At 45.0% G+C, this 22,940-nt stretch overlaps 1 protein-coding gene across 4 annotated transcripts in view; it reads right to left on the bottom strand.

Moving 5' to 3' along the window:
• Positions 1-22,940, bottom strand: part of kdm6a (lysine (K)-specific demethylase 6A) — an 82,604-nt gene that overhangs the window by 13,659 nt on the left and 46,005 nt on the right. For 2 of the 4 annotated variants that reach the window (XM_076263312.1, XM_076263311.1), the window contains 8 exons: positions 21,806-21,904; positions 19,670-19,889; positions 18,763-18,897; positions 16,797-16,925; positions 14,593-14,670; positions 13,811-13,918; positions 6,847-7,221; positions 4,562-5,544 (listed from right to left, as the gene is read on the bottom strand). In XM_076263312.1, the coding sequence (XP_076119427.1) occupies positions 4,562-5,544; positions 6,847-7,221; positions 13,811-13,918; positions 14,593-14,670; positions 16,797-16,925; positions 18,763-18,897; positions 19,670-19,889; positions 21,806-21,904 (2,127 nt within the window). The remainder of the gene's footprint in view (positions 1-4,561; positions 5,545-6,846; positions 7,222-13,810; positions 13,919-14,592; positions 14,671-16,796; positions 16,926-18,762; positions 18,898-19,669; positions 19,890-21,805; positions 21,905-22,940) is intronic. The other 2 variants (XM_076263313.1, XM_076263314.1) reach the window with 1 other exon arrangement.

Raw genomic sequence — 22,940 nt, forward strand, 5'->3', positions numbered from 1 at the left:
AACCAAACCACTTACGGAACCTGTAATTAATAAAAAACTTTCAGCAAACATTAGCTGTACTAGGCCACCACACACAGAGAAATAGATATTTGCCCTGCAAATGCTTTGACAGGTTAGACACACCCACATGTTAAATACATGGGAGGACCAAAACCATCCTCTCACACACACACAGAGTGTGCAAGGAATGTGTGTGTTCGATAGTGAGACTGTAAGCCTAAAGGCTGTGATATGCTCCTCCGTCACATTTGTGTGGAAGGCGTGCGTCATTTTTGAAGCTTACACGAAGCATACTCCAATTTCTGTTGTCCTGAATGCGCGTTAAGGTTAGCGCCTGTGCACTATGGATTAACTGTGATACTCTGCCCCACGAACTGGGGGCGGCACGTCGAGCCTGAAAGTAGGACACAACCACCAAAGAACCCTGAAACGCCTGAAGAAAAGAAGAACGTGGGATGTGCGAGCACTGAACGAAGGTAGAGCTAGTGAAGGAGTGTTCCACACGTGTGTGCTAAAGATGCGGCTGTTAGATGAGGAGAAGCACCACGAGTACTTTCGCCTGTCTGCTGGGAAGTTTGATAAGTTGGCCCATCGCATCGCTCCATTTATCATCCACCAGAACACACACAGCACACCTGTTGGTATAGCTGAGAGACTTGCTTATAGCTTACTTGCTTATTAGGCTACTTATGTGACTCGGTGCCGCGAGGGCAGCAATGTTGGTGCGATACAAAGTAAAGACATTTTTCGAAACACAGCAGTGCCATGGTAAGAAAGAGTTGTGCGTACAGATGTCCTCAATTAAATTTGTATTGAGTCTTCACACCTGCCTCATACCAAAAAGTATGAACCAAAAACCTGTAATTATGATGTGTCAATAAAAGTTTTGAAGTAGCCTAACTCTTTGTGTTCATAATGTTAATGTCTCACTGTGATAATGGGTGAATCTAGAGCTAGGTTACATTCCTTCAATTATTATTATGATAACGCATTATCCGGTGTTGACAGGCGAGTTTCGAGATTTGAGTTCAGCATTGTTCAGGATTAGGTGATAATGAGTGCACCTGGGAGGTGTAGGCTACATTCCTTTTATTATTATTGTTATCATTATTGATAATGTATTAAAGGGACACCAGGCAACGTTTTCGTGTTAATTAATCATCTTTGTAAGTCGGTATATGGTTAAATGACTCATTACGGGGCGAATGAAGGTTCCCCCTAAAGGCCCGCCCCTACTGCCTGTAGGAAGAATATCCCATTTGCAAGTTCGGTGTATCCTACCCGCCGATCGAAGCAGGATCAGTTTACAGCACAAAGGCAGGCTAACGAAACGCTAGAGATTGTTGCAAACGTGTGTATAATGGCAGAGCAGGCGAAGAAGCAGCGAAAACCCTTGACGGAAGATGCAAAGAAAAGGAAAAGAGCTTCAGACCGAGCGAGGGGGAGTTTCGTAGAGAAAAAGCATCAGGCTTGCCTGGTGTCCCTTTAACAGGCGAGAATGCATCTCGATCAACAAGTGTTACTGTGTTTCGCCAGAGCCTTGTAGATAGATACATTTATATGGTTCTGGGTTTCGCGATTTGATTTCAGCATTGTTCAGTAGGTGCTAGTCTACGCTTATTTTTAAAAGATGCATTTAATCCAAAGTCATGTCAGCTCTCTATGCAGGGAGTAGGGCTGTCACTTTTTATTCGAACATGACGTGAAATATCCGTAGTCGAACTATAAATAAACTATTCGGTTTTTAGTGCCATGTGTAGCGCATTTCTACAGTTTATGATTAGTTTGTTTTTTATTTTATTGTTTGCCATCTCATCCAGTGCTCTATGATCCAGTGCTCATGACCAAATCAAGCCAATAATAGCAAGTAGCCTAGCCACAATAATGACTGGAGCCAGAGCCCATGCAGCATGTTTCGAAAATGGAATATAACGCACAGAACGGCCAAGCCTGAGCGGACAATTACGTCCCCAAGTCATCTACAATGTGATGTCTTGTGTATCCGTGTGTGTAACCGTTAAAGATAATGTTAAAGAATCTGTATCTGTGGATTGTGGCTTTACATCGGTCAAAGTTGACTCCATGTCGTGGTGTTTCACGTAACTTTATAGCCAGGCAAGCTGAGGACAGGCGCTTTGCTGCATCGTCGTTATGGTAACCAAACAAGTCTTCTTCTGTCTAGGTTTGTTTCTAGGTTAAGTGTTGTTCTTCTATGTGGTCCACCTACTGGAGGGGAGTGTTTACAGCAGTTCCGTTTCACACATGCGCAGTCTACGCGTCAAAGTGATCAAACGCGGTCTTAAATTTCTCAAAAACGTGATGCATGCCGTAAAAATGATGCAATTCTCGTCACGCGCTCACCAGTGCAGCGTGCGCGGGACGCAGACGCGGGAGTGTACCATTGCCTTAAGTTACCCGAGTGTCTACTTCACACAAACACTCTCTTTCTCTCACACACACACACACACACACACACACACACACACACACACACACACACACACACACACACAGAAAAGGTGCTTTTCTAAAGGCCTAGTGCACACAGCTCAGTGGGTGGGAGACATTCTAATAGCAGAAGGAGAATAGCAAGGGATTAATGGTGGGCAGGTGAGGTAGTGTATTACTGCACTCACTCAAAAGCCTGCATGAATAGAGCTGGAAGTTGGCCTTAATGTAGGTGAGTGGCACAGTGAAATAGAAAGAGGCCTAGGGAAAAGACAGAGACCTTGCAATACCAAGAGAGAGACTCAAGGAAGAGAGCAAAAGAAGGCAGAAGGAGGGAGAGAGAGAGAGAGAGAGAGATGGAAAGAATAAAACTTGGCCCTGCAACTCCGCTGCTCTCTGCCCCAGCTTTCAGGAGTTCAGTGGCCCTGAGAAATAACTGAGTGTCTGCAGCACCCAAGCGCAGAACGACTCAGTCATAACCTGACAATAACTGCCGTTATGTAACGCACATTGAAAAAGACACAGACAAGGGGCAAGGGGCAGGAAACTGGCTGGCCTTGCAGAGATTTTTTGGCATAGCGCTGAAGTGAATAAAATAAATTAATAAATACAATTCACAAGGCAGAAAACTATGCCAACAACAGGCATTAACAAGCAATGCGTTTGGGATGGTTTTGAATGGCATCTGAAGGACACAATTTGAACACAGTGGAATTAAGGGAGAGTTTCGGGGAAGAGTGCAGATTGTAAAATCAGTGTCCGGCCTTAATGAGAACAAAGTATGGTAACACTCGTGCATGCAGCACATAACAAATATGAGGCTATAAAAGGCCCTCTAGTTCCATTTGGGTATGCAATGGAAGGTGAACGCACCTGGCTCTGCAGGGCAATAACCTGACGCTCTAACTAGCAGTTGATATGTTAGATTGACTCAGAGAGCACAAGTGTGTGTTTTTGTGGAGCTTTAGTGGACTTCAGGGCTGCTCAATTACGGCAAAAATTAACTGGGATTTCAATATTGTCAAAAATAATTATAACAATTACTCAACATTACGCAAGGTTCACGGAAGTGAACGGCTGGACAATCGCGGATTGACAAGGTGTTAAACAATTTAGTAGGCCTAAGGTAGACAGGATTTGTAGACAGGAAACTATGAAAACCAGTAACGTTAGGCTAGTCTGTCACAGCTAACTTCAAGAACAGAAACTTACACGCGCAGAAATGAAAATTCAATATCAGCATCACAAGATTGCTATCATTATCGAAAAATCCTAAAAGGTCAAACTGGACGCGAACCAATGCAAAGCTGAAACGAGAAAAAAGAAAAAAAAACTTCACAAATGATGTCTTTTTAAATCAATTTGTTGACCTTTACCGTTTCAAGGCTTCTGCTGAGAAACTAGTTCGCCACACACACTGAACTTGAATCAAGCATTCTTCAGAACGCGCTGATCAACCCGTCTACTTTCACTTGCGCTACTTGCGGCATAATATTCCGAAAGACGTGAAGCACAAAACCCGTCGTCATTGTCAGTGGCCTGTTATACATAGCAATGGTCTGTGTTATCCAGAAATGTAGCCTACCTCTGACCGACCGACCGACCGCACAAAAAAAAAAAAATCTGTGGATCTATACGAATTGCAATCCGGAATTCCGGATTAAATCGGAAGAATCACACCCCTGGTTAAAAGATATTTATTTACAAATATTATTCACATAACTTGCAAAATCATTTTATCTTCATTATGGTATTTTCATAATCGTTGGAAATTTTGATTCGTTTTGATTAGTTGCACAGCCCCATGAGCGATTCAGACAGGAATGTAAGTGTGTGTGACCCTGCCAAAAAACGGCAGACAAAAAGTTTAAGAACCACTGCTTTAGAGTGAGTGAGTGAGTGAGTAAGAGAGGGAGGGAGAGAGAGAGAGAGAGAGAGAGAGAGAGAGAGAGAGAGAGAGAGAGAGAGAGAAAAAGGAGAGGAGACACAGAAAGAGAGAGAGCACAAGAGAGAGAGAGCAAGAGAGAGAGAGAGAGAGAGAGAGAGAGAGAGAGAGAGAGAGAGAGAGAGAGAGAGAGAGAGAGAGCGCGTGTGAGTGAGTGGTCAGTCTTACCGGCAGGCCTTGAGGACTTCGCTGGAGCTGGGGTAGATGGAGACTGAGGACCAGGGCGCGAGGGTGGGAGCCGGGGGTTTGTGTGGCCGTCCTCCAGTCTCCTGCGTGCTGCGTGGACTGTGCGTGTGCTCGGGGCCCTGGCCGTTAAGTGTAGCGGACGTTGGGGTGGCGCCAGGGCCACCTGGCGAGGCGGAAGCCGTGGACATGGCCGAGCAGGGCGAGGATGCAAGCGAGTTGCCCTGAGCAACCGCCGCTGAAGACGATAACGATGAAGATGCCGACGCTGCTGCCATTGCCGCCCCCGTCGTCGTCGATGTGGCCGTGGCCGCTGCCGTCACATGGTTGACCTGCGCCTTGCCTGCCTCACCCGGAGTATTACTGTTATTACTGTTGGCTTTTCCCATTAACAAGGCAGAGAGCTGAGGATTGTCTGGGCTGGCCGAGGCCCCCTGCTGGGGGGAGCCTGTAGTGGCCGAAGAGGAGGAGGTGGCGGTGGACGGCACGGACGACGACTGCTGAGGGGGGACGTGATTAGGGAGTCCCTCCGACGCCGAGCTGGGGCCGACGTTACCGCCGTTACCATTGCCACTCCCGCCACCCTGGGGCGCTCCTGTGCCCGGATGCCCGTTCCCTGATGGCGCGCCCTCTTTGGTCTGGCCCGTGCCCGGCGGTCCACCTGAGGTAGCAGAGTGCGGGGTGGCAGCAGTGGCGGTAGGGGGAGGGGGAGGTGCCGGGAGAGTCAGGGTGTTGTTGGGGGTGGTCATGTGATTGTGGGTGGTGGTGGTGGTGGTGGTGGATGCGGAGGAGGACAGGGCAGTGCCACCGTGCTCCAGGGCCTCCTGATTGGGTGTGGCATGGCCAGGGGCAGGGGTAGCACCAGGGGCTACAGGATGAGAGGACTGGGGGGAGAGGACCCCAGAGGAAGAGAAAGGCTGTTCGCCATTAGGACCTGCCGAATGAGAACCTGGACCTTTGTGAAGCCCCTGCAGTAAGGAAAGCAAAGAGAATGCTTAGCTGAGTAACTTGGGTTCTAAATAGTACAGCACACAAACAGCCAAAGATAAGAAATACTTTATTCCTAATTCCAAATGAACGTTAAGTGTCGTCACAACAGCACTGTCCTGTGCATGCAATCCCAGAACTGCTTTCCCATGTCTTCGCATCACCCATCTGATTTTTTGTTCTTCAGTGACTTACAAAAACCTGCAAAAAAAGCCACTAATTCTTCCAAGCTAATTCTTCTTTGAATCGTTTTCAAGAAGCACAGAGGGCAGCAACAGAAGCTTTTTAAGTAAGTGGTATAATCGAAATATACATTTTGCATTAGGATGGAGGCTGGCAAGTCTCCCGCTAATTTAATTAGCAAATGCTCCGCTCAAAAACAAAGAGACTGAAAGGTCTCTCCAAAAGAGGCAGGCAATAAATTGAAGCTGTGCAATCATGCTAAAAAGCTTTTTCATTTGGAAAGCAGCAGCCTGCACCGTGCCTCACGTGTATTCATTAGAACACACACAAAAGCCTGCGGAAAAGCCTTGTGATGTGCACCAAAAGAGTGTGTGTGTGCGGCAAACTTGTCAGGCTGAGATGCACTTACAAACAACAAAGTGCATATGTAGCTGACCCACCACCTGTGCATAGTGTTTCAATTAAGAGTCTTCTGTGTGTGAGAGAGAGAGAGAGAGAGAGAGAGAGAGAGAGAGAGAGAGAAAGAGCGAGAGCAAGAGAGAGAGAGAAAGAGCGAGCGCAAGAGAGTGAGAGAGCAAGACAGAGAGCAGGAGTGAGAGAGAGAGAGCTAGATGGATAGCGAGCGAGCGAGCGAGCACACATCTTACACATTGGTGCACACCTTAACACAAGCTCATCAAGTGTAAGAGGGCTCCATCTTCTGTATGGCATCTAACATGGGCACGTATGCCTCCTCACACCACAGCAATGTTGTAACAGTTAAGCCCCTATCTGTCTGTAGGTGCGTACACACATACATGTGCATGTAGATAAGTGTGTACGTGCAAAGGGTGCACGTTGATTTCCTTCTCTTTGTATAAAACGAACCATTATACTGTGCAAGCATCAACAACGTCTACAAGTTCCTACATAAGTATATAGGGCAGGATTTAAAATAACTTACTATTATTCAACAGTCACACAACATCCATCTCATTTACCTTCATTCATTAAATTAATGTAGATTTTGCATAACTTCAAAGTAGCACAACTCAAGACTTCCATTGTTTTTTTTGTTTTTATGAAAGTGAAAGGCATCTGCACCTGCAGCGGACCCTTACCTGAGTGGCGTTGACGCGTTGGTGCTTCCAGGCTTCGTCTGCAGTGCTGGTGGGGGTTGTGCGGTTGTGAGGTAGCGCGTGTGGCTGCAGGTAAGGCACGTTTCCGTTGCTGCCTGGGCCCGCCCCCGCCGCATGATTATTGGCCGCAGACGTGCCGTCGGTCCCGCCTCCGACCCCGAGAGGCGCGGGGCTGGAAGGGAAGGGCCCGTTGGCCGTGGGGCCGGCCGGGACGGAGCAGGAAGAGGAGGAGGAAGAGGAAGGGGTCCGGGAGAGGATGGGGTGCGGGTGGCCGGGGGCGCTGGCGAGCAGGGAGGGGTCAGACGAAGGGCCGTTGGGAAGAGAGGGGCGCATCTGACCAACAGCGTTCTGTCTCATCTGACCGGAGAGGGGAGAGAGGAAGGGGGAAAAACAAGAACAGAAATGTCAGCGTTAATGAACTGGTCAACACACCAATGCAATCCACCACCAGTTATAAGACCGGTTTGCGGTCCATGGATTAAACCCTAGACATTGAAGTTCTCTTTCTCTTTTCTCTTAAAGGGACACCAGGCAAGCCTGATGCTTTTTCTCTACGAAACTCCCCCTTGCTCGGTCTGAAGCTCTTTTCCTTTTCTTTGCGTCTTCCGTCAAGGGTTTTCGCTGCACTTCTTCACCGGCTCTGCCATTATACACACGTTTGCAACAATCTTTAGCGTTTCGTTAGCCTGCCTCTGTGCTGTAAACTGATCCTGCTTCGGTCGGCGGGTACGATACACCGAACTTGCAAGTGGGATATTCTTCCTACGGGCAGTAGGGGCGGGCGAAAGAGCCTTCATTCGCCCCGTAATGAGTCATTTAACCTTAAACCGACTTACGAAGATGATTAATTAACACAAAAACGTTGCCTGGTGTCCCTTTAAAAAGAAAGAAAGAGTATAACCGTATGAACGAGAACAAGACGAGAGGCATGAAAGCTACTGTACACTGCAGCTCAATAGTTTGGGGTCACTTACAAAATGTCCATTCCACACCATTGTTGACGGCCTCGTTGACACCAGACCCTTGTCAATTGAGAGTGGGTCTGGCAAAGGCTCATTGATCTGCGGCTTCCAGCAGAGGCGTAACTAGCAGTTAAATTAAACTTAAATTGGTTCGTTAAACTCTTACCAAATCGTTTCATAAGTCCATCAGTCTTGTAAACAAAGGTTTGAAACGCTGTTGTTTACTCAGTTCCAAAGACATACACGTCCATGCCGGATTAGCGATTGTATTTGCGTGCTTGTGTTTTAGAGGCCTCAATGGTCTTTTGGCCAGACGGACTTGCAGAGCAAATCCCAAATGTGCCAAAGGTTCATATGGGTTTTCCTAGGCTAAATTGTTGATAGAATACCTACCAGCTGAATGCTTATTCCCCACATGGTTCTTGCGTAGTTCTTGAGTCATTCCTCTATTTGGAATAAACTAGCTCTAATCAAACACCCTCCACAGGATGGGGCATGATCTAGCAAACAGAAGTGAAGACCTTATTTCTTCACGATTTCTTATTCACCTTATTCAGCCCCGCCCATTTTTTTAAATTCCACGTTGTCTTTAAACTTCCGGTCGGCTAGCTACGTCTAGTTAGCTTCATTGGGATAACACGGCAGAAGAGGATAGAGAGGCTAACTTGGGAGGAAAACGACAAATGCCATCAGGAGGTCAGATTGCAATATTGTACTTCGCTACCCAAGGCTATTCACCCCTACGGAGTGGGTAGACGATATGGCAGTGCCCGCTCTATCGTATGGAGAAACTCGCAAATCCTTATCTATTTTGGTAACTATGGTAACTAGTTTAGAAAGTCATTACAGAACAGCCGCTCCAAAGTCAGTTTTTTCCTAACTTCAGATAGGAAAGCTGTATAACAGAAATGTCTTAACCCATTCGTGCTGGATGCTGCATGACGCAACATTGACCCTCCCGCTGGATGCTGCGTAGCGCAACATTGACCCTCCCGCTGGATGCTGCGTAGCGCAGCATGCTTTTTATTTCATGTTTCTAGGTGCTACAGAGGCTTAGATATTAAATTTTGGTAGACGTTGACAATTTTTAGTATGTTTTCAGAAAACCCTCAGGAAATAAGGTTATTTAGTCTAGAATGCCATAGGATTCTATAGGCGTTTTTAGCAGGCATTTCAGGAGTAAATGGGTTAAGTCACCAAAATCCTAAATAAACGTTCCTAACTTTAGGATGACCCATAACATATGATGCCAGTCATCTCGATAGTCATCTCTGCTATCTCAATGTATCGCAATGGATGTACTGCTCAATCGGAAGTTCGGAGACAATGTGGGCAAAGCTAGCGCCCCCATGTTTGCGCGCGGAATAAGGTGAATAGGGCTTATTCGCAAACACCGAATATGCCTAATAGACCAGCACCACCACCAAAGCATTCCCAAACCATTACACTACCTCCACCATGCTTGACAGATGGAATCAAACACTCTTCCTGCATTTGATCTGCATCATCTACACATTTTTTTACAGGTGTGTGTGTGTGTGTGTGAGATAACTCTCCATCTTCATTTCTCACTCACATCCCAGTGCTGTGTGTTAAGTATTAACACCGCCTGAAAGCCAGAAACAGCCACGGCAGGAATGAGCAAATAATCACACGGAATTCTATTTATTTTTCCCACAAAAGCTTGGTCCGAGTAGTTAACATTCTCGCGGGGAAAGATTATGAGACGCACAACAAAAAGTCCCACACACCCCTGTCCATCTGTGCTGCTTTGCATTTTTACTCCGCTTCTTTTAGAGGACATTGTGAAACTCTGTGTGGCCCTGCCATTGACCTTCACAGAGCTGCACTCTGGAACCAGTGCCCCAGACCTTTGCTGTGGCTGCTGTGTGCACTCAGACTAAAGCACTGGAGGCTATGCAGGGCTACTGCTCAGCACGGACCTGGATTGTATTCGTCTGACAGAGGGGGGGGGGGGGGGGGAGGGGAAGAGTGTGTGTGTGTGTGTGTGGTTAGCGCTAGTCCAAGTTCAACTTAGACGCTGCAACATCAACTCACAGTGGGCCTAGGAGGAGGTTTATAAGTACGCAATTATACATAGGTTCACAATAACGAATAGTTCAAATGCGTGTTTATCAAAGCAATGAAGTTCACTTGTTCAAGTAGAAGGAAATGTTACAGAAATAAATAAGAAATATGCAGTGGATTTAGCTGCCAGTGGTGGGGCACGGCAAGGGCAACCACTGACATTTGCACACGATCATTTATATCTGTCTTTTATCAAATGTTCCAGCAGAGTCTTTGAAGGAGGTTTTTAATTGGTTGGAATTAAACTACTTCCTGAGGACAGCCTTTGCATTATGGCACAAAGAGGTCAATTAAAAGGTACCTTCACTGTATGACACCAAGCACACCTTGGGCCATCTCTGGTGTGAAAATCTGATCCCAATGACCAGTTTTAGTCCTCTACAACTATCAATTCCAGTCATGTCCTGCATTTTCAACATTTTCAGCAATGTTTAGACCTCTTCTGTGAAAATAGTTTTTATCTGGGAAAGGCTTGCTAGAAATCATATATAGGGTTGGGTATCGTTTGGGTTTTATCCGATACCGGTGCTAAATCGATACTTTTAAAACGGTTTCGATGCCGAAACGGTGCCTGAACCGGTACTTTGTTTTTAAAATGTTTTAAATTAAAATGGTCTAAAGAATGAATTGCTTTTTTTTATTTATAAGACAAATTTGAACACGAAATTGAACTGTTATATTCAATTTACTATCAATATCTCATTGCTCCTACGAATAATACATCTAAATGTTAAAACCAGGGCTTTGAACCGGTTCAAGGAACGAAAACGAAAACCGGGAACTTTTTGTATTTTACAGGGAACAGGAACGAAACCGGAAATGTTATTATTTTTTATGTTCTGGAACAGGAACACTTATTTAAAAATAATGGTAACCGGTTAATACCGGTTTTATTTCGTTCCTCAAAGTTTTCGTTGCCTAATTAACTAAAAAAAAAAAGTTATTATTTTCCTGCGCACGTTACCATGACGGCTGAGGTTCACTTGTGTGACATCACATCAGACATTAGCTGACTGAATGGAGAGAGAGCGGTGGATTACAAAGTCTCCACTCCACATCTTAAATAAGAGGTAAATTACGATCCATCGTTAATTAAAACGCTCATTCCAAACACAATAACAATAGCTATATTTGTCGACTCCACGTTAATGATGGACTAGCGAATATTTGGCTAAATGGCGCCAACACCTCTGTTTGCCTAATGCACAGATGGCTTGTTACGGTATGAGTAGGCCTACTGGATGGCCTTTTCCCCCGACAGTTGGAATTTGTTGTTGCCGAGTTAGTGCAGGGGCGCCTGCAGAAATTAATGCTATGGTACGCACACCCACCCCCCCCCCCCCCCGAAAAAAACGTTCACGCGTGGACAGTTTTTTCCTTTAGGTTCGTGCATACATAGCATAACAACATCCACATGCAATAATGCAACAACAACGTCTACAATTACCTATTCATTTGGGCAACTTTATACATCCCTATACAGGCTAAAGCTACCTTTAGTTGTGTTATAGCTACTGTAACGTCTGGCTTTAAACAGCTGTAATGCAAGCCAACCTTGTTCTTGCCCATCTTGAATAGCTGCTCTAGCTTTGCTGCCTCCATCCTTTCTGTTTTTGTTGTTTAAACTTGTGATATCCATGATGAGTATTGAGTTAGTGAATTAGCTCAACATTGTGTGCTGATAACCATATAGAAAGCAGAGTAAAAGAAAAACAAGTAGCCTATGCGTGCCTGCGTGCATATTCTCTCCTGCTCAAACATGTGTGCGCGTTAATTTTGATAAGTGTTCACTAACTTTACTTAATAGAAAATTGTAAATAGCCTGATGGCATGCAACTAATGGGATACTGTGCATAGTTGGAAAGGTATGGTAGGCCAATATGGTGTGAATATACACACACACAAGGTAAATTTTCTCTCGTTGTTGAGTGATGGTACGCACAGTGCGTACGGACATACACCTGCAGGCGCGCCTGCCCGAGTGGCATAACCAAGTGTCTTAATAATGTCGTTACGTTTGTGTGGAAATTTTCTCTTTTAACAATAAACTACACATTTGAAATAATTGTAGGCCTATTTAATTATTATTATTAATAATAATATAATTATTATTATTTAATAATGGTTGTAATATTATTACATTTGGTTTAAGCTGGATGAGAAAGATGTGACATAATTCTATAGCATTAAAAAGCTGACAGGAACGAAATTAACCGTTCCGGGAACAGTATTTTTTTGTTCTAACCGGTTCAGGAACGTCAATTTATTGGTGGAACTCATAACCGGAAACGTTATAATTCCGTTTCTGTTCGGAACGAACCGATTGGAAAAAAAAAATCGGTTCAAAGCCCTGGTTAAAACAGCTTGCCATGCATGCACACACAATGGTACGCTCTGCTTTCAAGTTTACCCAGTGTAGGCGGTTTGCCATAAGGTATGTTAAAACAGCTTGCCATAGAACTGCCAGGTCATGGACAACGGCATTTGCAAGCAAGATAATCTAACAGGGACTCTACTTTCCAGTTAATTCAGTGTGTTCCCAAATGCTTCAAGAAATGTCATGTCTTAACCCATAACACGCAGTAGTTTTTAACATGTTAGGCTACATGTCTGTGTTGAAGTGTTTAGATTCCCAGCGCTAGCCTAGTAAGTATATTAACAGCAATTATGGCTATGTGCTAACACCAGTCAGCTTAGTTTAATTAGCGATAACGTACGGAGATGGTTTCGTAGCCATCTTTGACAGCTCAGTGACATCAGGTATGTAACCTACATATTTATGTTTTTGCCAGCTAACTTTTAACATGATCTTCATATTCATTGTGATGCTATATGGGCCTCATGCACATGAAATATTAATATCATGCCATTATGTTGTTTATAACACACCGTGAAATAAAGTTTTCACCTTACAACTTCGCTGATAACATTTCAAATAAATGCCAGTTAGCACATGAGCAAGGATATTATGTAACGTGTAGGGTACTGTTGATGTTGTTTCATTAGTTAGTAGTTAGGCCCACTGCTAGATTTTGACAGGAGCTCGCAATATCGCTTTAAAGTACTTGGGCTCACGCAAGCTGTCAAACACTGTCCACTCGCCTATGTGGTGCACCCCTCTGGTTTATACATCCAGTGTTTATGTTAGCTAACTGTATCTGGATGTGTTGCTATTAGAGCAAGACGTTAGAGATGGCGCATGACATGCAGTGATGCCTCGTATAAAAAAAAAATAATAAAAAAAATGCTATTTAAGCACCGAAATCAGGCACCGAAATCCACATTGTTATTCGATGCAGTTACTACCGTTTGCGTCTGCACCGGTGCCATATTAGAACCGTGTTTCGGTGCCATATTAGAACCGTGTTTCGGTGCCCAACCCTAATCATATAGGACTTTTCATCCCCAAAACCGCTCATACTACATGTTACCATGAGTCACACAGTCCATTTGGGAAACAAAGCATCATAAATATGTCTAGACTATGTTAAGCACGCACAAATGTTCAAGCATTGGTTTTGGCTATTATTCAAAGTGCTTGCAGACATCTCAATGGCTTAATGTGATACAAAAATGTACAGCATCCAGAAACCAAAACGACAGTTCAGTCACACAGTTCATTTAGGCCTAAGGGACACATTTCAGCTGAGCCCAAATGACTAGTCCGGGGGTCCGCACCGCTGGCAGTTCAAAGACACCACAGGACACTCCAGGATCTCAGAAACAGGCCTGGGAAACACTACGAAAGCTGACTGGCAAAAAGCCTGACACCTGGACGGAAATGAGAAGCTGGACTGAGAGTTCAGTCAGGTATGCAGCGAAAATATGAACAGCATGGAGCAGGGGACTAGGGGACAGTGCCAAAGGAGCAAATGGAGGCCAACAGGCCACCGTACCTGCTGCTGGTGCTGCTGCATGAGGGCGAACTGAGCCTCAAGCTGCTCCAGCATCTGCAGCTGCGCCGGCTTCAGACTCGCCCGGTTCGCCCGCAACTGGTCCAGGAGCTGTGGAAAGAGCACGAGAGAGAGAGAGGCACGTGAAGTCGTGCAGGATATGTTTAAGACAACTGTCCCCACCCCTGACATGTCATCCATCTGAATCTGCCCGTCTCCTCATAGGGCAGCCCTGTGTGCTAAGTAGTAACATTGGCCCAATAACAAGAAACAGCAAAAACACACCTGGGCACATCAACAGATATGCTCACATTATGAGCAAAGGTGCAAAAACTGCTCACAGATGCAATCAGCCAACTCAACCACAGTTTCCCCAACCATTTCCATGATAACATTTCAGAACTTTTTTCAATGACTATTCAAGGATATTCCCATGACTTGTGTGGCATTTTCACAAAATTGTGTGAGTTAAAGTTAGGACATCAAATTCATAAAATAAAAATGAAGACACCTTTTCTATACCGACACAGAGCAGGTCACAGTTTCTCTCGTCATGACAACAGGTTTAAGTTTAAGAGTTTCCCACTTTCCCATGCAGTGCAGAACAGTGTGCCCTTCCCCTTTAAGACCAGCTGGACTAGAGTTCAGGTCATGTGACCATACACTAGGGAGTTCATGTGTGTGACGGGAAAAATTTACTCCGAATAGGAGACACACACAAATCACTTGCAGGGAACATAAAATGAATAAATAGCCATGAAAAAAAGGAAAAACAGCAATCAAACCTGCAACTTCTGCGGCGTCAAGTACCAGTTGGGGTTTTGCTGCTGTATTGGGTTGTTTGCCCAGGAATCCGGAGAGTTCTGTATTTAGAGTTTGGGGGGGGGGGGGGGGGTGTTAAAGAAAGAGGAGAAAGAGAATGAGAGGGAGAATGAGTTAGTTAGTTATTTAAATATCAATTGTTTCCCTAAGGACTCAGGCAACATTAAATTAGAACTTGAGCTACAAATGTCTACCGGGATGATGACAACATCTATTTCTACAGCACATATAAATTGGGTTGAGAGATTCAGAAAAATGGGCTCTAGGGGTGGGCGGTATATATTGTCTGCGATAATATCGTGATTGTTGTTTTAACGATGTGCAAATTGACATTATCAAGTATTTAAATTACTTATGGGGGAAAAACACTCGAAATCATGCATTGAAGACTCCTACATTCCCAGGAGGTGTATGCGGGAGAAGCCTCTGGCTGCAGCAGAGCAAGTGTCACGTGATCACTAGTGGGTCACAACGTTGTCACACGCACGCCTAATGTTTATTTTGTGCAGCGAGAGTAGCCTACTTGGGATTTTATGCGGCTACTTCTGTTCAAGTAGCATTGATGAGACAGTCACGTTTTTTCCTACACGGTATTATATGGAGAGAAAACATTAGCCTTTGAGTATTTTAATAGTCAGTTGTAAACAAAGAACTATTCTCATGTAACTCTTTTGTAAATGGACTGAAGTTCGCTCTAAATATCTACGTTTACTGAATATGCTAACCGTTAGCATCTCTATGGGATTTCTCATATACATTAGCCATAAGCTAACGCATTCGTTTCTATTCTGTAACTTGGAATGCTAGCCTACATGATTGCTCTTAAACAAAACATCGAAGGAAATAACTGAGATGTACTCTGTTGGTCTGCTTAGTTTTACAGTGAATGTAAAGGTTTGAAAGGAACTTCAGCTTAAGACTTTCTCTTGGGAAACTGTTAGGCCTATTCATCTTCTCTATTGTAGCTGGCTAGACCATGTCATTGCCACCCACACAAGTGGGGGCAGAATTGGAAATGTGTCATCTAGTGATAATGCATTGGTTGATTTTGTTAAAAAGTCACAGGTTAGGTTATTGGTTATTATTGTAATGATGCTATTCATAAATAATGAGCTGTAAAGTAACTCAGACTTTAACAAAAACAATTCTTTAAAGGATATCGACTAATTATCGTTATCGTCAAAATCACAAAAAATAGAGATATTATTTTTTGTCCATATCGCCCACCCCTACTGGGCTCAGAAAACACCAAGTTCTAGAAACACAAGTTCTATGTGACGCACAAATCCAGAGGTAAAGCAAGACATGCAGTGATTCATTTCATTCCATGTTCAGCCCCCACCCGTTACAAGAAACGATGGGCATCACAAAGCAATTATAGAGATTTATATAGAGATTTATATATATATATATATATATATATATATATATATATATATATATATATATATATATATATACACACACACACACACACACACAGTTTTTGATCCCGTGAGGAAAATTTGGTCTATGCATTTATCCCAATCCGTGAATTAGTGAAACACACTCAGCACACAGTGAACACACAAATCCGACACAGTGAGCTGCCTGCTACAACATCGCTCGGGGAGCAGTGAGGGGTTAGGTGCCTTGCTCAAGGGCACTTCAGCCGTTCCTACTGGTCGGGGTTCGAAGATTTGAATCGCAGTAAGGGGTCATCAAGTACACTCAAACATGGTACCTACACCTGCTCCTCTACTTCCAGTCGAGGTTTAGAACCCTACTTGTAGGACATAGGCCTAGAATGCCAATACATGCTTTCGTCCACAATATATAACTGCAGAACTGTGCACGTAAATGTGTCTAGCGTTTTTTTCCTACAACAGAGCACTCCAAGCACTTAATAGATTACTGCCTCAGATTCACCAGCTCACACACACAGACAGTGGAGGCTGCCAAACAAGCGACAACCTGCTCATCGGGAGACATTGGGGGCTCTGTGTCATGCTCAAGGACACTTCGACACATGGTCAGGAGACGCTGGAAACGACCCAGCAACCATCCCATTGCTGGACGACTCCTATACTTCTCCATGTGCTGCTCGCTAAGACAGTCCTCTCGACCCCCCCCCCCCACCCCCATGTTGCGATAACTGCGGCGATCTGGGCGCCTTGCGGCTGCGTACCTTGGCGGGGCTCGCAGTCCTCTTCCTCTTGGCGGGGCTGGACAGCTCGTCCGCCGGGCCGGCGGTGGCGTGGAGCGGCAGGGAGTGGGCCGCGTTCTGGCCCTCTTGGTTCTGATGGGGCTTGCAGGCCTGAGGGATGGCAATGACACACACACACAAATACAGGCAAACAGCTGGGGAAGTGTGCATGGCTAGAGGCTTGACAAGTCAACTTGTATACATATACGAAAAACAAAAACATACCTTACACACACGCACGCTAACACACACACACACACGCGCTAACACACACACACACACGCTTACACACACATGCACACAAATATACAGGACTCACACCAGGAGGTCTCAAATGGAAAACAATCTCAACACTATTCTTTGACTTTGAATCAATGCTTACATAAAAGCACTGGACAGCAACAACTAAGGAAAAGCTACAAGTAAGAGCCAATAAAAGAAGCTTACAAAATTAGCAAAAAGCACCTACACAAGACTGGACATCAAGCTTTAAAGCAACCTATACTAGAAAAAAGATATTCTTGATGCCAAGATTTACATGATGTGCATTGGCATGTCAAAATCACCTACTCATGTTATAAACATTAGGATTGATACATTTCCCACTGAGGAATGGATGATAAAAACATTCCAAATAAATATATTAACAATACAATTCCTGGCCTATGATACCATAACCCTTTTCTTGGCATTTAGAATTCTGATGTTAAAACAAATCACCACAAATGATCAATATAATTTAACGTTCGCACCACTGGTAAGTCAACATGCTTAGATGTCAAACAGCTAAGACATAAAAAGGGGAAAAAATAAGGTGGTGCCAGAGGAAAATTTATATCCCAGTTTAGACAATCACTAGACCCTAAATGAAAGGTTTAGATAACACACTTCTAGAGGACACTTAACTTTCAACTTAAGAACCTCCATCATCGGAAACACATTCATTCACACACTCAACTCTCACCCCCAGAAAAAAAAAAAAAAATATATACAAGACATTTCATCAACACGGACATCATAATCATAATCATCATCATTAGGATGGCTACAGGTTCAGTGCATGCGATAGGGATGACTTGAGTGAGAACATGTGTTTAACTTATGACTGCCATGTTGTGATGGGGGGGATGTGTTGCTACAAGAGCAGTCTTCCACCTACGCACACTAAAAGGCAACACAAACGCACACACACACACACACGCACACACACACACGCACACGTGCGCGCGCACACACGCATGCACACGTCAGCGCTCGAATCTGATGCAACACTGACCGTGGTGTGGTGTGGTGGCTGAGGCGGGGACAAAAATAAAATAAAAAAACGACACACACATTCACACACACACACACACCAACCTAAACCATCTCCTTGCGACAGAGATGGGTGATTGTGTGTGACTGTACAACTTCAAGGGGGTAAAGGAGTTGAATGTGTTGGGTTTTTTTTCTTTTTTTTTTTTTTTTTTAAACAAACAAAAACTTTTTGGTAGGTCGTTTTTAGACAGTCCGATTGGAGAAAGATTATGGCTCAAAAACATTCAGGTCACAGCTAGACAGGTGACCCACTATGTACAAATGCATAAGAGCGCTATGCATTTTTTGTTGTTGCTTTGGAGAGCCCAGTGATGGATCTATCAGCTTTGCACCATAACCAGACTGTAGAAACAGCAGCGTGTGTGCGCGCGTTACGTCTGTGTATATATGCGTGTGCGACTTTTTGTGTGCGAGTACATGGCGTAATAACAACACTGTCCGAACTAGCCAGCATCTCTGAGCGCTTGTGTGCATGTCAGGGAATCTGGTATGTCTCTCTGTGTGTTATGTTACAGGTATGCCTATGATCATGTGTTATGTGTTCTGTGTGTGTGCGTGTTAGTGGTGGAGGGGTTACTCTACAGGCCGGAGGGGGGGTTCGGGGGAGGGGGGCTAGGCTAGCTCTTCTCACCTGCTGTGCTGTGCTCATGGCGCCCTGTCTGGAGGTAAGCTCAGCAGGGATTGGCAGGCTCCACGCCTCCTCAATACTAGGAAGCATTTTACTTTTACTCGGGAGACTACCTTGCTGAAGGTTACACAATTGAGCCTAGGAGAAATCGTGTAGAAAACACATTTGGGAAAAACAAAAAAAAGAATGAGTAAAAAAGGCGGGTTCCGAACCACCTTGAGAGAACCTATAGTATCAGATGCTGTGTTCTGTACCATAAGGAATGTTATCTTTACAGCAAGAGAGAGTACTGACTTGAAGTTCTGTGCATGAATATTGCCAATGATAGAAAAAAAAATCATAAGGGAAATAAAAAAATAAATAATTTCAAAACTCAAATGCTTGGAATAAAAAGCTGGAAAGTCAAATGCCATGATGAGTATGCTGTAAAACTGGTGAAGATGCATGGCATCTCAGCCACATGAAATCTCTTTTCCACAGCATCAATAGTAACAAAAAAAAAAACACCAGACACATCAAGAACACAATAAACCATTACATAAGGATTCAATTTAAACATATAGACATCTCCAGTGCGTGGATGTAAGGCAAAAATCAGCATAGCCAAACTAAACAAAAAATAAATTATACTTCATAAAAAGGGAAATCATAAAAGGGAAAAAAACACACCAACAACACAATCAAAACCACCCACAACAATCATTGCACATAGCAAACAACAACAACGACAACAACAACACCAACAACAACAACAACAACAACACCACACATACACACAGATATCTGTGAGTCGAGCGACTGCACAACAGCAATAGAGAGATAGAAAGGCCAGCCCTACTGTGAGCCACGTCTCAGGGGTGGGGGGCGGGTGGGGGTGGGGGGACTGAGCAGAGAGGTGCTCAGGCTTTACCTGCAGGCATTTAATGCGCGCGGCCAGGGCGTTGATGTTACTGCAGGACTTGCTGCGCGTGGCGTTGATGTAGCACTTGATGGCGTCCTGCGGCTGGTTGCAGGACTCGTAGAGCGTGCCCAGGTCCATCCAGGCTGCCGCGTGGCTGTGGTCCAGCTGCACGGCGCAGATGTATGCCTGCAGAGCGTCCATGGGCTGGTTCTGTTGCTGATACAACACACTGGAGGAGGGAAGAGAGGGGGGGGGGGGGGGTCAGAGAGAGAGAAAGAGAGAGACAGAGAGAAAGAGAGAGAGAGAGAGAGAGAGAGAGAGAGAGGAAGAAAGACAGAGAGAGAGAAAAAGAAAGAGTGAGTAAGAGAGAAAGACATCAGGAAGAGAAAGAAGATAAAAACGTGGAGGACAGAGAGGGTAAGAGGAAGAGCGATAAAGACCAAGACAGAGAGGGTAAGAGGAAGAGCGATAAAGACCAAGACAGAGAGGGTAAGAGGAAGAGCGATAAAGACCAAGACAGAGAGGGTAAGAGGAAGAGCGATAAAGACCAAGACAGAGAGGGTAAGAGGAAGAGCGATAAAGACCAAGACAGAGAGGGTAAGAGGAAGAGCGATAAAGACCAAGACAGAGAGGGTAAGAGGAAGAGCGATAAAGACCAAGACAGAGAGGGTAAGAGGAAGAGCGATAAAGACCAAGACAGAGAGGGTAAGAGGAAGAGCGATAAAGACCAAGACAGAGAGGGTAAGAGGAAGACCGATAAAGACCAAGACAGAGAGGGTAAGAGGAAGAGCGATAAAGACCAAGACAGAGAGGGTAAGAGGAAGACCGATAAAGACCAAGACAGAGAGGGTAAGAGGAAGACCGATAAAGACCAAGACAGAGAGAGTACACAGAGAAGGAGAGAAAGAAAAGGCAGAGGCAAAGATAAAGAGGTGAAGTGGGAGGAACGGAGGAAGAAAAAAAAAGAAATTAAATTTAAGGTGGGAGCACAAGGAGGATTGAAAAGGAACAGGGTGAGTAGATGGAAGGAAGATCGAGGACACGGGGGGAGAGAGAAGGACGAGAGAGAGAGAGAGAGAGGGGGGGGGGGGGGGGGCTTAGAGGCAGGTTGGGAGGGATAGGGGAGGCCAAGGGAACGTGTGTGGGAGGGAACGCAATCGAGTAAAAGGAAGAATGGGAGGAAGCAAGGGATGACCGGGTAGGGAGTGAAAAAGGAGAGTTGGGAAGAGAGGAGGGGGAGATAAAGATGAAAAGCAGTCGAGATGAATGACGTGGGGAGAAATGGGAGAGAAGGGGAGAGAGAGAGAGAGAGAGAGAGAGAGAGAGAGAGAGAGAGAGAGAGAGAGAGAGAGAGAGAGAGAGAGAGAAAGAGAGAGAGAGAGAAAGAAAGAGAGCGAGGGAGAGGGAGACACAGGAGGATGAGGAGAGATAAGACACAGGCACATTTAAGGAGAGCAGAGTGAGTGGCCCAGACTTCAGCGATAAGAGGGGGATGTCCGAGAGGAAACTCCATGGAAGCGAGATGAGAAGACCACATGGGGAGGCCGACTCAGGCTCCTGGTCGGTCAACAATTGAAACCAAGCCCCTCAATCCTAAGACCCACGACTTCTTTCCTTCACTCAATTACCTGCTCTAGCCACCCATATGCCCCTCTTCCCAGTCACCTGCAATTAATATTTTAAAAATCTTATCATCTTTCACTCTCCAGCTTATCAGGGTTGTTTCCCTCGCCATAATTGGGGAAGTTATTGCTCTTTTTATCTCTGGGGCTGCCAACCCCCCCATGCCCTTCCCCTCGGGCTGCCAACCCCCCCATGCCCTTCCCCTCAGCCCAACCCCCAGCCCCCCCCCCCCGCCTTCCTGGCCTACTGGGACCCCTGCTGCTCCTCCACGTCTACTCCCACAGGACAGCAGAGACCCTCAGCGCCTGCCCTGCCCCCCACCTGAGTACACCCACCTGAGTAATCACTCCCACCTGGGCATCACCTCACAAACAACCATTACCAATCACTTCACCCCTCATTGCACAAACAACGTTGTTGTGTTCAATGTTTACATTAAGGTGTTTTCCAGAAAGGGAGAACACCCTACATTTCCTGTAAGGCACTGAGCAGTATATTAAAGTCAGGAAGTGAGCGGCTTACCCTATTGAGCACCATGTGTCTGCACTGGCCTCGGATTTGTCAATAGACTGCCGATAGGAGATGAAGGCGTCCTGGACCTTCCCGATACTGGAGTAGCACCTGAGGATGGACAAGACAAGTGGAATGGTCATTCAGAGGTCAAAGTTCAAAGAATCTGTAACTGTATTAAATCCCATATACAAGCAACCAAACACACACCAGAGCCTAAAAATACAAAATACAACAAAGAAGAAATCCCACAAATACTGAAACCAAAGAAAACCATTGGTATAAATGAGCGCACACAAAAACATAGCAGCAGTAAGGTATATGCAAATGATACACCCCAGCTCAAATTGGCCTAACGAATCATGCAAAGTCTATTGTTCAGCCTCACCCTTTTGCTCAACACCCCTCAGTCACTGGCTTCAGTGCAGTTGAGGACTGCCTGCCTGCCCTATACTCATGGTTATAGCTCTTCTATGACTGCCATCAGCCAATGGCCTCAAAATCAAACACAACAGTGATAAGAGACTCATTGCAGGGCTTTATCTATGCACGGTTCTCCATGCTCTATCTGGCGAAATACCCCAAGCACCAATAGTCATGCCAGCCTTTACACACTGAGAGGGTTGTGTGAGCCAACCGCAGAAGTTTACTTAGCTCTGAGAGAGTTAAAACTGTGACGTGGTTGTTCAGAAACTGCCACCCATACCACCCAAGACAGTAACACAGAATGACCAGCGCAAGTGTGCAAAAGAGTAGCTTACAGAGCAGAATACTTTGAAAAACGTTATGTTTTTCATTATTTTATTACATAGAGGCAGCATATTAAAAATGTTAACTTGACAGATTTAAATCCACAACAGAAAAGTTTAGTCCTTTAGCACACTTTATCCAAAATCACTAAGTTTTTTGAACCCCTGGTGTTGCATGGTCCCTGTTCTACCAGACGAGGAACTACAGCAGCTGTGCAAGAGAAAAAGTTCCAACGTCTGCCTATTCTGCTCTCCAGGAGACAACAATCCAAAGGGCCATTTCCGGTTCACGTGCCAAGTACTTCCTGCCTCATCCTTCTCCTTTTCCTCTACTTCCTGTTTGAGTACAACAGAACGGAGCCACACACACCAGAGCAAACAATACAGCAGACAAATCC

This window comes from Alosa pseudoharengus, unplaced genomic scaffold (assembly GCF_046254945.1).
Source record: "Alosa pseudoharengus isolate Yale_2024_CS ecotype anadromous, Long Island Sound unplaced genomic scaffold, YU_APseudo_1.1 YU_APseudo_1.1_scf_3, whole genome shotgun sequence".
Lineage (NCBI taxonomy): Eukaryota > Metazoa > Chordata > Actinopteri > Clupeiformes > Clupeidae > Alosa > Alosa pseudoharengus.